General features: G+C 37.6%; 1 protein-coding gene across 2 annotated transcripts in view; it reads right to left on the reverse strand.

Annotated features, from left to right (window-relative positions):
* Positions 1-4014: 4014 nt before the first annotated feature.
* The window catches only part of LOC117422570 (sodium/potassium/calcium exchanger 4-like), a 67480-nt gene continuing 56162 nt past the window's right edge, over positions 4015-15332 (reverse strand). For both annotated transcript variants that reach the window (XM_058991517.1, XM_058991518.1), the window contains exons 12-17: positions 13720-13864; positions 11292-11458; positions 10857-10971; positions 10486-10598; positions 9774-9839; positions 4015-9533 (exon numbers count right to left, since the gene is read on the reverse strand). In XM_058991517.1, coding sequence (XP_058847500.1) covers positions 9381-9533; positions 9774-9839; positions 10486-10598; positions 10857-10971; positions 11292-11458; positions 13720-13864 — 759 coding nt within the window. In that variant the 3' untranslated portion in view covers positions 4015-9380. The remainder of the gene's footprint in view (positions 9534-9773; positions 9840-10485; positions 10599-10856; positions 10972-11291; positions 11459-13719; positions 13865-15332) is intronic.

Here is a 15332-nt window from a genome sequence, read left to right on the forward strand (position 1 = left end):
TAAACAGAGATGAGTTAGGTTACACTTTACTTGTTTATGTCAACTTCAGTAGGCTTTGTGTCACTGTTACAAACATAAATTCCTTCCTGCTTAAAATGTGTACTGTATGTATTGGCATAGCAAGTAAAAAAAAAAAAAAAAAAAAAAAGAAGTTTGCACAATTTAAGGATGTGTTCCACATGTGTTAATATAAGGTTCCTAAGGGACATTCACAAAAATATGAGGAACATCAACGGACAATTCTCTCCAAGAAGAAAAGGTGAAACTGACATTTATTTATGTCAAATTTGTAATTTTTACAAACTTTCACAAGTAGATGTCATTGATTGTTCGAAACGTTTAATCTGTAAAACACTGAAAACTATTTAAAATGTGTATTTGAAAAAAGTAGTTTACTCAGATCTAAGCCTCTTTTTCAGCCTACCATCGTTAGTGCAGGCCTCTTGTTTCATGTCAGCTATTGCTCTGTTATCAACATTTTTTTTTTTTGCTCAACACACATTTCTTTATCTTAGTTTTTTAAATTAAAACATATATTTTCTGTTTCATTCTCTTACTGTCTCCTTTTGCAGTGAATGCTTAAATAGTGTTTAATATGATATACGAACAAGTTATTGGCTCTTAAATGACACATATGTGCCTTCAGAAGTAACTTGGCTAGACTGAAAGAGACAAGGAGTTCACCTATTCATTAAACAAGGATGCTTTGATGTAGAGTAGAGCAGGTTCCATTAAGGATGACATCTTTGTATGACGGAATAAAGCAAACAGCTGCATGAGCTCCCGTAGCGGTGTTTACATTTCATACCAAAGCCTGTTCATTTCCTTTAAATAAACATTTACATTCCCAAACCTAAGTAACCGAAATTAGACCCAGACTGAGGTGAAGTGAAAGCCACTCCTTAGTGATTAATTCTGGAATATCTGCAATTCACATCCGTGGGTAGGCTGTTCCACGGACTCTGGAGGCATGGAGGAGGTGTAGGGAGAACATAGTCTGGAGATAGGAGGGAGCAGAAAGCTCGAGACAGCAATAGGCGAGTACAACAGTTTTGAATTGGATGCGAGCAGCGATAGAGAGCCAGTGGAGGAAGTGGAGCAGCGGTGTAGCGTGGGAGAAACGAGGAAGGGAAAAGACAAGGCATTACACTCAGTCACAACAGGGTTGTCAAAACTAACACAGAACATTTTTGGTATAATTTAAAAAAAAATAAAATGTACCAATTCTGAATTCACGCTTTTACTTAAAAAAAAAAATGTGAATATTAATATGATATTGCAATAATGGCAAAGTAAAATTAGGTTGAAATACAAAAGGAATGTACAGTAGATTAATTCTACTGAAAATGAATTACAGTACTGTAAATTCAGAAAATACTCCCTCCACCAACCTCCCCCCCACACCCCACTTGGATGAAGAGTAATGTAAAATGTATAAAATAATTTGGTACTGCCCATTTGTCCCCAAAAAGGTGATGTACAAATGAATTGTGTCCAGATTAAGAATAGTTCTGTATAGGACTGGGAAACTACAATACACTACACTACTGAGGCTGTGTGGTCCAGTGGTTAAAGAAAAGGGCTTATAACCAGGAGGTCCCCAGTTCAAATCCCACCACAGCCACTGACTCATTGTGTGTCCCTAAGCAAATCACTTAACCTCCTTGTGCTCTGTCTTTCGGGTGAGATGTAGTTGTAAGTGACTCTGCAGCTGATGCATAGTTCACACACCGTAATCTCTGTAAGTCGCCTTGGATAAAGGCGTCTGCTAAATAAACAAATAATAATAACAAAGATCACTTTGCAAATTTAAAATGCTAAATAGTAAACATTTATAAAGCCGTCTCACATTACAGTAAAATTCACATTCATTTGGTATAAAATGAAAAACTCAAGTGAAATGACTCAAGTGAAGTGAAGCTGGACTCTGAGTTGAGCGACCTACCCCCAGCCCCTTTTCCTCCCCAACTGATGGGAGTGCAAAAGCCAATGCGGTCCCTCCTGTGACCCCCAGCAAGAGCAGGATTCCTACTGCAAACTCATAACAATGTATTCCAGTGGAAAACAAAATCTCTAAAAGGGTTCTAAAAAAATTAACCATTTCCTATTTTACTATAGGCAGAAAAAAAAAAAAAAAACTTTAAAACTTTCCCATCTCTGTAAGATAAACAATTCAATGTTACTTCTTTTTTTTTATATAATTGAAACTCAATTTAAATCACCAAGAACAATGTGCAGTAAGCAGGATACAAGGAAGTACTGGTTTCGATTCCCAGCTTTGTGTGACTTTGATGTTTCCATTCACAAAAAAACAGGAGAAAGATTCTTTTATGACCTTCCGGAATGTCAGAACCCAAAGACAGCAATGTGTAACTGAGCAGAAAGCTTGTTAGATACACTCATATTGGGGTAAACACCAACAACTGCTTTGTAAAACCACCTCCCCCGAATCTTTGAACTCGAGGAGACGACTGCATTGATGAGAGGCAGGCAGGCAGTCTGCACTGGTCAGCAGCAACAGCTGTTTCTGGATCAACAGGAAAACCTCAGACTGTTAAACCAATTCCAACTGCTTGAAAAGAAGAAAATGCTCTCCGTGAAACCCTACTACTGCGTGTGATCCGAATGCTGTTAGCATGCCACACAAATGCAGCATGGTATTGAAGAAGCCGTAATATATTACTTATTTTTATTTAACAGTAAATAAATTCAAATGTATCTAAAAACGGGCAGGAAATGTTCTAGGCTGCTGCTGCCTTCTCCAACAAGTCATGCACACAGACCATCTAATCCATCAAAACAGACTTAAAAAAACCCACATTATTCTTTAAAGAACAACTAGCCCGGAGAACAGAGTCTGTCATGGTACAGGTCATAATGCGTAGATCATAACATTAACTAGTGCTAGGTAGGGCTTGGATGGTATACTTCTAGAAGAATCATACAAATAAATGGTTACAAAATTAAAGGAAGAGAAAATAGAATCAGTTTCAGTTTCATTGCCAATGCATTTAGCACATTTCTTTGCGATTGCCCATGCTTCGTTACACTTTGTAATGCTATTAGTAGTCCACAGCACTCCCTGTGTTGTTAATAAGGATGTTTTTGGCTCATGGCTGGATTGAAAAAACTGACATTTCTGGAGAACTTTCAGGATTTATATCAAATGATTTTTGGCGCCCACATTGGATTCACCATTTGGGATCAATGGGAGAAGTTGCAAGAGTTCATAAACATGAATTAAGAGGGCATTGGTATCTCAAAATATTAGAAATGTAATCTTTATTAGATAAGATTTCTGTGTTAAAAGGGAAATTCAGGCCTAATATTTATTTATAGCTCAGTACTTAAAACATGGCTACGCATCCTGGCTTTAACATTGACTCTGCAAGGGATAAACAGCATAGATAGATTATCCCATTGAAATTCAGTTTGAGATCAGTTAGGGTAGACAGAAGCTTGTTTTATTTAGAGACTGCATGAGCACACTGCTGCTAAAATCAGATGAGATGGTGAATTAAAGTGGCAAAAATCTCATGTGATTGGTGAGAGTTTAGTTGCAGTGATAATACAGTTAAACTGGAGTCAAACTCATCTGGTTTACTACACTTTGTCACAGAATGAGATTAAGGACATTTTAGTAGGTGTTATGTAGGACACATAGCATATTGGTGATGTTTTGGTAAGACCGTTGCTGTCCCTTGCTATATGGCTTGCTATTCTTATCCCTGTTAGATGATTTGAATTACTTAGCAAGATATTATAAATACCCGATTTCTTGTTCTGTTCTCACCCCAGTAGTGTTGTCGTGTCATGCACTGCAGTTATGGATAATACTGACCCCTGCAGGTAAGAGGGGACACTACACTCCTCCAGGGTTCCTGTACCAGGGATTGAGGGGGGAGGGGAACAAAATAAACTACAGCAGAGAAACAAGATTACATGTAATAAGCTTGACAAAGACTTCAGGTCAAAACGAGTTCCTTTTAGGTTTTACTAAAGAACACACAGTACAATGTTTTATAAAGTTTATTCATGAATTGGTTATGTTACAGAACATTTCTTTTTAAATTTCAAGGTTTCATATAACAATGTACAAGAATTTCATTTTGCCATGTTTCTTTCTTCTGTTTATTGCTTTACATTGATCTGACACTACTGTTGATGGCAAGACAATACATTCATATAATACATAGATCTCTGTTTTCACTTACATTCGGTTTTTCATTATTATCTTTTGTTTCCATTATTATTTTACACATGACCTCAAATCACATTGCATTCACAGTGCATTAGGTCACATTTATTCTCATAAATTACAAACCTGTCTATTGTACAGCCAGCTTTTTTTTTACTGGGTTTTGGAAAGCATGTGCTTGGTGATGCGGGAGGCCACATCAATTCCATTTCACAACATTGCTTTGAAACAACAGATTTATTTACATTTAATTTGATTCTCAATGATTTTTACATACTTTTCCCACATAAGCTAATAATATCTCTTTGTATCATCATTGTTGTAGCCTGATTAATTTTAAAAGCTGTATATTAATAAACAGGTATGTACTTACCTTTGTAATAAATATCCTCTGAAATTTACATTGTGTAAATTTACAGAAGGTTTCGTTAAACATAGAAATCAAGAACATAACCATTGATTTGTTTCTTCTGGGCACCGGAGAGTGACCACACATGCGTTTTGTGAAAAAGGGAATACTATTTTCTTCTAGTGTTCTTATTAAGACTTTTACTGAGGTAAAACGAAGCTCCTTTTAGCTTCTAAAGTGCCATTGTAAAGATTTTCTATGTGTGTTTACATCCCAAGAAAGACCCTGTAAAATACACCCACAGCATTCGCTGTACAGTGGTATACTACAGTATTGCCAGTATTCTTACTGTATACATATATATTTTAATTAGTATAACATTTTTGGCGGTATGGTAATACAGTACTGTATAAAATAGTATTTTTCCCCTCCTACAGGCATTTCTTTAATTTAAAAGAATATTTACAATGTTGCTTTATAGTTACCCTTTGCTTTTGAGAAACACTAAAAACATTTCATAAAAAAGTTACAAATGTTATGACTAACCTTTAATATAGTATCACAAATTCACTGTCCACACTATGTATCAATAATGCCTGATAAATACAGTCAGAATTATTCCACAAATAACAGCAGAGTTGGGCCATTTTAACCAAAGCCACACAATTTATACAAGTCAGTCTGTATTCATTATAAATAATTTACTATATTCATAATAATTAGAAATGTATGTCCATTGTTAATAGGACAGCTTAACAAAGCCAAAAAATAGTCTATTTCATTGTATCCACCTTTAAAATAGAAAATATCTGCCTACTGCATGTGTGATCACTGACCTCCTCCAAAGACAGTGCAGGGAGTATTTTCATATCCAAATAGCATAGCAGTCTTGGGTTGTGATTTCTAGAACCCATTCTGACTGTACAGGAGAGAGCGAGAGAGAGAGAATTACAAATATCTTGCAAAAACACAGAATAAAAAAGGTAGAAACAGGCAAACAATCAGAAACCTCAACTGCTTTCGTGATTCACTATCCTCCGAGTTTACAAGACAATACAGCATACCACTTCCCCCCCCCCCCCGAATGAATTGGACTCCTGGTTTCTCATAATCTTGTTGGCTCTTCTTTCAGAATCATTTTGGTTCATTACTGAATGACGTTTGCCAGTAAAATGTCAATTGGGTCATGAATTTCTCTGGTTCTACATTGCATTTCCCCCCATTTATACCACGGTGTTTGCAGTAGAACCATGGCTTCACCCTTTCCTTACAGACATAACAAAACAAGATTTTCTTTTTGTTTGACACCTAGAATACTGATTAAGCGTCTTGAAGTTAATATGAGAACTCAAATCAGGGTTACACCAGAAACCAGTTATATCATTGGAAAGACATGCAAGTCATTGTGACGAGAATGGATCCAGTATGCACTATACCATCCCGAGAAACCAGTCCATACTGCTTGACCTGCTGATAGTGTTTCGGTTATCTTACAGCTTTCTGGTACCAATTGTTTTTTTAAACCAGTACAACTTTAAAAGATATCTCCAGTTTAAACAATAGCTGCCGGTGTCTGAAGTTAACTGGTATCAGCAAGAAGCACCAGAAATCAGCAGGAGAGCTTGGTCTCTGCTGTGCCGAGTGGTTTGGGTTAGGGTGCAGTGACTTCCACATTATAAACATGTTTTGCTTGACACAGAGGATAGAAAGTTTGAATCTTTTCATCAACTGTTCCTGTCAGCAACTGATTGCATTCTAATGAGGCAAGAAAAAAAAAACAAAAAAACACCACAATTCATTAGAGTAAACAAACATTTTCATCATTGCTTTTTAATTTCCTCACAGAGCTGTGCTCTCCCTTTCACTAATATAGTTTGCTTTTGGCATTTTCAGGAAGAAAACTGTAACTATGCCCTTTACCAACTTGTGAAACCAAAATAAAACTGCTGCAGTTGCAATACATGTTCTTTTGTGGAGTTGGTCTCTATTGCAGCAGATTCTATGGGGTAACATGATGTAGTCTTTCAAATGATTATTTTATGATGGTTACAGGGTTCAAGCCAGCAGCAGAATTTCTGGAGGCCGTACACAGCAGGGGACAAGAAAAAAAAAAAAAAAAAAAAGGAGATAAATAGCAGACTCTGTACTTTTGATAGAGTCCATCAGCAGCATTGCATTACAACCTGTTATTTTCTTGGTTTTCTGCCAGTGCCTGCCCCAGTATTGTCCCAAATAGTCTTCAATGGCAATGGTTCTGTAGGGAGGATCTCTCTTCAAATCTCCAGATGTTAAAAGACCAAATTCTACACCATTTAGGTTATCAATCTATGAAATTAAAAGCTGCAGAATAAAAGCGAACATGCAGAATGCGGTGAATCGAGGATAGTCCAACACCAATGGAACCAATTAAAGCTTTAGGACGACATGACAAGGCAGTAATTCAGCCTTGTAAGGTGACGCACCTCCAAGATTACATTGCAGACTTTGTTTTCCTCAGAGCTTTCAGTTTGTTAAGCAACACATTTTAAAACACATCTGAGATTCGGCAAGCTAGCTCTGAGCCTTGAAGTGTGGATATGGTAATCATTTACTTATTACATCTACACAGGAAAAACATTCCCAAGCAGATTTACTAATGAGCCTTTGCTTCTAATTTCATATTTGTTATATCTATAGAATTACACTTTCATTAAAACTTAATAGCAAATTACATTTGTGACATAGCAGAGGCCTAGATTTACTGTCAGAACCAAAAGTAAAAAACAAATAAATACAAAAACAAATTCTACACAGCTTATTTTGTGCTGAATTTCAAAAGACCAACCCTGTCAATAACAAATGATCGAATTCATGCCAGAACACAACGTAAAAAGTAGATACTGTACACAGCATTTGACAGCATTCAGGATAAAAAAATCTTACAATAATGGGTTTTCATATACAGCTTAGTTCATAATGTATTTAAAGATCTAGCAACTACATCCTCCCTTTCATACCCAAAACTTGGTTTTGCTTAGACCGTGGTCACCAATCCACAGCTGTGGGGCAAACCTACACTGAAAACATTGTTATGAGGCTGGGAATGCTGTTCTAATTTAAGAAGTTTCTCAAAACTGAGGTATCTCCCAAGGCCTTTGGCCCAGATATTATAGATGACTTGCATAAATTTCAAAACAGCTGCAGGAACATACAATTTAATTGACATACACAATATATATTTGTATATACCAGGAGAGGTAAAAGTCTAAGCCTTATTTCAAAGTGCCTAGCAACTTTTGCTTTACCTTGTATATTGGCTGAAAGTTTCTCCAGATTTTCTGAAGACGTGTATAGCTGCCAGCAGCATTGCAATGGGCATGGTAGAAATAAAATGAAGTGGGAGGCCAATACAGCACTCTCCAACTCAGCATGCCAGGGATTTGATCTGAAAGCTCCCGACTGGAAATGGCACCACAAAATAGAAAACCTGGATAAAGAGAGCAGTCCGAAATCTGTGAAAGCTTATGCCCCCGGCTTGGTGGTTGTCAGCCTTCAAGTACCCCTAAAAGACCATTTTTCAACCAGTTAAATGTTTTTCTTCACTATGTAAAGTCTGAGAGAAGTGTTGTCCTATGTGCACCGGACATTTGGTCTAGTTGAAAGAAATAAATAAATAAATAAATAAATAAATAAAAATAGTACCATTAGGAATAATTGGTAATTACAAACATTTTGGGGACTGACCAACCCCCACCCCTCTCCTCCCCCCAAGCTTAGTCATTGTGGTGTGGTCTTCTAGGTATCCTTGTGGTGCACTCTCAGAATTAAACATGGTGCATCCTGGGAGGTCATTTTGAATCTCTTATAGCATTCACCAAAGGGAAGCTCACAATGTATCCAGTTGTTTGTCTTTGGAGTATTAAAGAAAATAACAAGCTGCCTCCCTTTCCATAAGCAAATGTTCTTGTGTGCGTGTCTCCTCTCCAGAGTCCTCAGTCTGACTGCCAAATTAAAATAAACAAATAAAGGATATGGTCTTTTTTGATTCCTGCTTTACTTGTAAAGTTTAGGTGAGCATTTATAGATTTTTAAATCTATAAATCTATCAACATACGTTGCTAGGTACTGTATCCACAAATCCTATTTGGAATGGCACATTATAAACTTGGATACCTCGCTTTTTTTAGGTCATTTTACTAATCTGTTCCGTCATTCAGAAGAACTATCAAGTTCCCTTTCACTGCTTGACAGAATGTATACAGCCTAAGCACTTCAAGGCATACAAAAAACAAAAAAAATCACCACCGTCTGCTGATAGCAGTAGAAAAAGCTGTAATTGGAAATATTTCATGCTGCATGGCTCCTTGACGCTGAGAAAATTACTTACATTCCAAATTAGAAAGAATGAAGGTTTCGAAGAAAAATGAAACCGTCTCTTCACGGGCACCAAATGAGAAAACATTGATGTACAAAACCAGTGATTTCACAGTTGCCCGGCCATGTGAAAAAAGGGAGGGAGTGAAAGAAGAGAGAAAAAAGTAGTGTTGAAAAATGAAACGTGAACTTCTGCTCTTCCGTAGTTGCCTGACAAAAACAAACGTATCAGACTCTGTTTTTCATAAGAGGAAGGCAGGACACACTTCAAATCCAACTCAAATCTGCCTCTTGACAGAGGAAAAGAAAAAACAACATGCTGCCCCTGTTTACACATGGCTCACACTGGCAGCTTATGAACAACGCAACAAGCTGCACTGCGATAGATGGAATGTAGAAAAAGTGAAACAATACAAGGCCATGAAAAGCCTCTTAATACAGTTTAACCCTCTCCTATCGCCTCCCCCTGGGACTGGCTGGTTAAATGTCCTCTCGGCACATTGGTAGGTTGACGAAGGTGAACACGTTGAACTCTATCATGACGGAGAAGCACAGGAATACGGCGTATAGAACCAGCACGTACACCCCCAGCTTTTTGTCCAGCTTCCACTTGTTAATATGCACAGCCATTACCTGCCAATGAAACAGAGAAGCACATTACTTATTTGAAAACAAAAAATGTACTGAGTTTACATGTCAAACCCGATCAGGTTTGGAGGAATCGATGCATCTGAACCGGGAGTCTGATTAATACCCCAGTTCCAGTGAAAACTGGTTTAGATGCTTAAATATGGTTAGGTGTAGATATTATTAGGACACGCTTAATATTGTAGTATATTGTTAGTGAATGCACAATGGTAACGATTCACTTACCGTAAGGCCAACAGATCCCAATAATAGTACCACTGAATACACCAGACCTCTGCTGTTGATTTTAACCTGCAGAAATCCAGGAGTGTTAGACGCATACTAACAAGCATTACTTAATATCACTTTCAACAGGCACATTTTATACACTTACAACTTTTCTGTAGACTAAAGCCGTCTTTAATGCTAAATCTCAGTTCACAATTAACTGTCCTGCAACCATTAAACATTTCCTCACAATCCATTTTAGTTATTGGGTTAAACTGCCCTCTGGTGGCAGACTTCTTTTTTTTTACAGCTCAATGCACGTCAGGGAACATACATTGACACAAAAGTTTCAGTATCCGTAGTAGTACATATTATAGTTAGGATCAATTATGTAAAACAAGGTCCAACTCTCAAGCTCTTATCCTGTGAATAAGGCGTAACCACCTATTGCCTTCTAGATAAAGTATACTCCCTTTTTTTTTGGCCATGGTTAATACTGACACACAAAAAAAAACCTAAAAAAAAAAAAAAAAAAACCTAAAAAAAAACAAAAAAAAAAACAAACAGTCTTATAGACAGCTAGACAAGTATTCAATTAAAGCCTATTATTCTAATTAGAGCAATGCGCCCCTAAGAGCAGTAGGGTATGCCATCTTCACAAAGCCATGCATAACTTGGCCATTTCATAGTTTTTAAACTAAATCATTACAGGCATCCAAGGTCTACTTACAACTGATCCATAGTTCACAACCATTGTCTGCAAACCCCATGGTAGACCAAGGCCAATCAAAATATCAAATACGTTGCTTCCTATTGTATTAGAGACTGCCATATCCCCAAGACCTGGAATAAGGAGACATTTTAATTAATAGTGTATATTGTTCCAGGCAAAAAATTGTGTTAAAGTGAATTTACAAAGCACATCAACAAGTTAATCAAATTCCTTTCCATTTAGAAACAAAAACTTTATTGATGCGGTCATGTCACTCAGATAAAAAGGAGGTGTGAGCATGGTACATTTTTTCATCTTGGCACACTTCACAGTGCGTGCTAAATTGGACATCTACGTTGTTAACTTGGGTGCGAGTAAAGTACAATTACCTTGTCGGGCAACAATCAAACTAGCCATGCAGTCTGGCACACTGGTTCCTGCTGCCAGAAACGTGATGCCCATGATAACATCTGGGATTCCAAGGGTGTAACCAATCACAGTCACCTGCAAACAAACAGAAAGATGCTGGGAGTTGCTGATGTTGCTTGGAGGATACGAGCACACACAAAACAGCTAAAGAACACTGTAAAAAAATATATATATATATAATTGTAATAATAGATGTTGTTTCAGATGTTTTAAAACAATACTGTAGGTCTTGTAATTACATTGAGAATTATTTTTTGTTTGTTTATATACAGTACATATAGTACACATACTATACGTAGCCACATTTTCTAGTTGGTAATAATATCAAGATGAATTTGCACATTTTGCATTGAAAAGATGCCCCACTGCTTACATATTGAAACAGGTTAACTCACCATCCAGACCATAAAGTAGGAGAAGACAGCGATCCACACTGTGGACAGAATGAAACTAAGCATGAAGTATTTCTCCCATCTGGGCTTTGCGCAATTGGGGACAGTGAAATACAGCAGGAGAAGCACTGGCCAGGAGAAGAGCCACTTCACTTTATTCATACAGCCAGCTGCAGTATGAAAAAAGGGACAGAACAGCAGAACTGTTGGTACTTCTTGACCAAAACAAATGGATGCCTCAGATTAAGACATCATGCAGTAGCAGCAATTGGGATGGCATGATAAACATAATACAGGAAGTCTGGCAAACTCACACTGCAACATCTTAAATCAGTTCCTGTTTTAATTTAATTTTAAATAACCCTCAGAGACCCCATTTTCAGATTAACAACTTGTTTGAGTTCTGTCAAATCATACCAGTATACTGTTCTAATGCTGAGCTTTCAAAGCTATGTTGTAAAGGGCAGGATGACAGTACCAGACCCCCCCCCCCCCCCCCCCCCCGAATTGATCAGGTAGCCCCTTGTATTGATCCATGCATTGCCCTAAGAAACATGCTACCTGATCCAATTAGGGCAGATGTTAAATGAGCTCCTCTACTTAGCTCCCAGGTTGTTCATCAACATCACCACCACACATATCAACAATGTATGTATGTTTGATTGATTGTAACCTGGCACTGTAAACAGTCAACTAAATTAGCAGTTACACTGGAGACACTACAGTACTAACTTCAGGAGCGTTAATGCACTATCAGCTCTGCTTTTCTCTTCTGATTCATGGCAAGGCTTGCAGACTCATTTCCCCATAACTCTTATCTTGTAGGATGCATTGCTCTCTAGAGCATTAATTAAATCTGCATTATTACGTTATTTAGTCCTTGAAGAGTAATACAGAGCTACAAGATTGCTGCTTATTAAAATTTATGCTTGTTTGAACAAGGACCTGAAGATATTATGTAAGAGTCTCAGATCACTAAAATAGTTCTCAAGGCTGAAAGCTCACGCACGCTACAAAGGGTTGCCCTTCTCAGAGGGGAGGTATGCCAATTAGATGGGGGTCTGGGGTTGCTTTATTTAAATTAGTCAATTTGTGTATCATATTGGTCAAAGGCAAGTTTAGCACTCACGGGTAGCAGCTACTTAACAAGGTGAATTCTAGTATAGAAGAAAGACTGACCTGGACTGACTGAATGCTTCAGGGCTATTGTTTTAATAATATGTATCCCAGTAGAAGCTAAACACTTACTGTATCTTAAGCTGCCAGTGAATATGTTAGGTTTGTAGTCCTGTTTAGCATGTGGAGACACGTGCTTTGCTCTTAGGATTTTTTGTAATCTTACCTCTTGTTAGCTTTAACATTATAACTGGTCCCTCTATTGTGTCAAGATTCTTTTGGTTCTTTGCTTGTTTTTTGTACATTAATTCTACATTTGAATATTAAAGACGAACGCTATAAACTGCTGCATCCTGGTAACTTTAGTGTAAGTCACATGGTCTGACCGAAGCTAGACCACCGAGTGAGTCTGAACCACATGAAGTGATTAAGTAGCAGCAGTATCTTTTCATCTCTATTGTTGACTTTGAAGTATAAAATACAAGCAAACAACTAAATATCTCCAATAGAAGAAATAGGGGGCTGTGATAATATTGCTGGTGTTAATATGGAAGTGAGAAAGAGGGTTAACACCTTGATTAGCACTTATTTAAGGCTTGTGTAGGTGTTTGAATTTACACTACCATACAACTATTGAGACACAAATAAATGACTAATACTATACAATTAGTAGAATAATTTTAGTAATTAGATAGATTTTTATCTAATATAGAGCAAATACATACAGTTACATTTCACAGTTTCTGTTATGCACTACATATTACTTTCAATTTAATCTGTGTTCTGGGGTTGTGATTTGTTTTTTCCTCAGCCCAGTTACCAGCAGACAGATGTCCGCATAATGTCAACCTCTAGCATTACTGCCACTTAAGAGGCACTTCTGCTGAGTGGATTTAGCCATTAATAGGAAAGACTTACAACTGTCCACTAATAGTACCAAGCAAGTTAAGATGAGCGTCACGTGTGAACAATCAGTACTGAAAATAGACCACCGATTGAAATCTGTGTATCTGGAACACCATGGGATCATGACAAGTCCAGAATTGGAAAAGCAGAGTGGATTGCATGCAACTTCATAAGGTTATTTTAATTTTCTCCTTGACTACATTATGAGAACCTACTCTAATGTTGTTAAGCGCAAAAGTGAAGTCTAAATGTAATGTATCAAATTATATAAATACAGCACGTGTTCTGATTTTGTCAAAAAAATTACTTAAAGTACTTAAATTGGTCAAGTTCATTCTCAGATATTTTGGCTTGTCAGTGTTGGGAAGATGATGTTTTTGCCTGTGTTGACATTCAATTCTAGGCTTACCTGGTATAGAAAATGGAGAGCTCAGGTCAGGCTCATCATCTTCACCTTGTTTATCCTCGGGAACATTTCCATTTTCTATGTTGTCATGCTTCCCTTCCAAATCTCCATTATCCACTCCATTGGCAGCCTGGACCAGCCTCTGACGCTGGGAAAACAAAACACATTACACATCTTTGTAAGCACAGAATTCCTGGAAATTTTCATCCCAGCCCCACTCCCCCAATATTGTCTTGGAATCCTGGAATTGCAAAAGTCAAAGAGGAGCTCTGATCGCATCATGAATGGTGTCAAAGCATCACGCGGTGTCCTTGCAACCTATTTGTTTTGATACATTCTAAAACAATAGCCACAGAAGGCACCAGAGCATGTCAACCTCTTTTTACACTTTTTACTGTCCTTTCAATGACACCATCATTCAGTACACTGAATACACAGCATCAAAGCATTTCCAACAACCTACAGTGCCGGTTTGAAATATGTTTCTGTCAACCTTCACAGCAAACTCATTTTTGAAAAGAACAGTTCAAGGTTTAAGCCTTTAAATCCAACTATTTGTAGTTCTGAACGCAACTTCTGTTAAAGTAGAACTACAGGCGAGGAAAGGAATTACATTTCACACTTGTGATGAGACGCCTGCTGTTTGTGAAACATTCTGGAAAGGACACAACACATAAAATGGAGATTTGAAATGGGTGGAAGCTTCCAGGCCTATGCCTGACATTTCAGCGAAACCGGCTGGCAGATTAAAAAGTTCTAAAGCATGACCACAGTGAGCTAGCATTTAAAAAACTGATGATGTTTCCAGACCCACCGAGACAGAACCAGAAGCATCACTTAAATGTGGTGTAGTAAATAGTGTAGTAAAGTATTACATTCATAATGTCAAACACTTTAATATTTATTAAATACAAAAAGACGGCATTATTTTCATATTATTGAAGTCAATGACTATTCCAAGTTGTGCATACTACCACCACTTCAGCAGTACAAGAAAAATTCATATACCAGAGAACAACATGTGACAAGCTGATTTGTGGAAACATCTGTTTATATAAACCTTGTTTCTTCTAGTATTACTGAATATGTACTTAAATCAATAAGAATCTCAGTCAACTATATGTATGATAGCCACCTAAAAAGAGAGGTTCTAGATCTTAAAGTCATGTTTCAGTGCAGATCTAGTGTACCTGTGGGACTTTTTTCTCCTCTGCTGCTTGTTAATCCCTTCACAGCTGTGCAAGCTCACCTCAATCCAGACCTCTGCCAATTAGTCATGTCAACTGGGGGCTAAGTAGAGACCACAAAACTAATTTCACTTGATGCTTGAACCCTGGTATCCAGAAGCAACTGGCCTGAGATGCTAGTGAATAAGGCCCTTTTAATGATCTGGATCATCATGCTTGCCTGAGCTTTACCATGCTTTATTACCCTTTACTATGCTCTTGCCACAATGCAATAGACATTAAATGAGGGAATTATGTTCTTATTCAGGTACCTTTCTTATTCCACTGAAACCGCCCTCCTGTCTGTCACCAACTCACTTAAGTGTGCCCGAGCTGCCTCTCTCTCCTCTGTCCTAATTCTCCTCGACCTCTCTGCTGCCTTTGACACTG

The sequence above is a fragment of the Acipenser ruthenus genome, chromosome 18 (genome assembly GCF_902713425.1).
Source record: "Acipenser ruthenus chromosome 18, fAciRut3.2 maternal haplotype, whole genome shotgun sequence".
In the NCBI taxonomy this organism is placed as follows: domain Eukaryota; kingdom Metazoa; phylum Chordata; class Actinopteri; order Acipenseriformes; family Acipenseridae; genus Acipenser; species Acipenser ruthenus.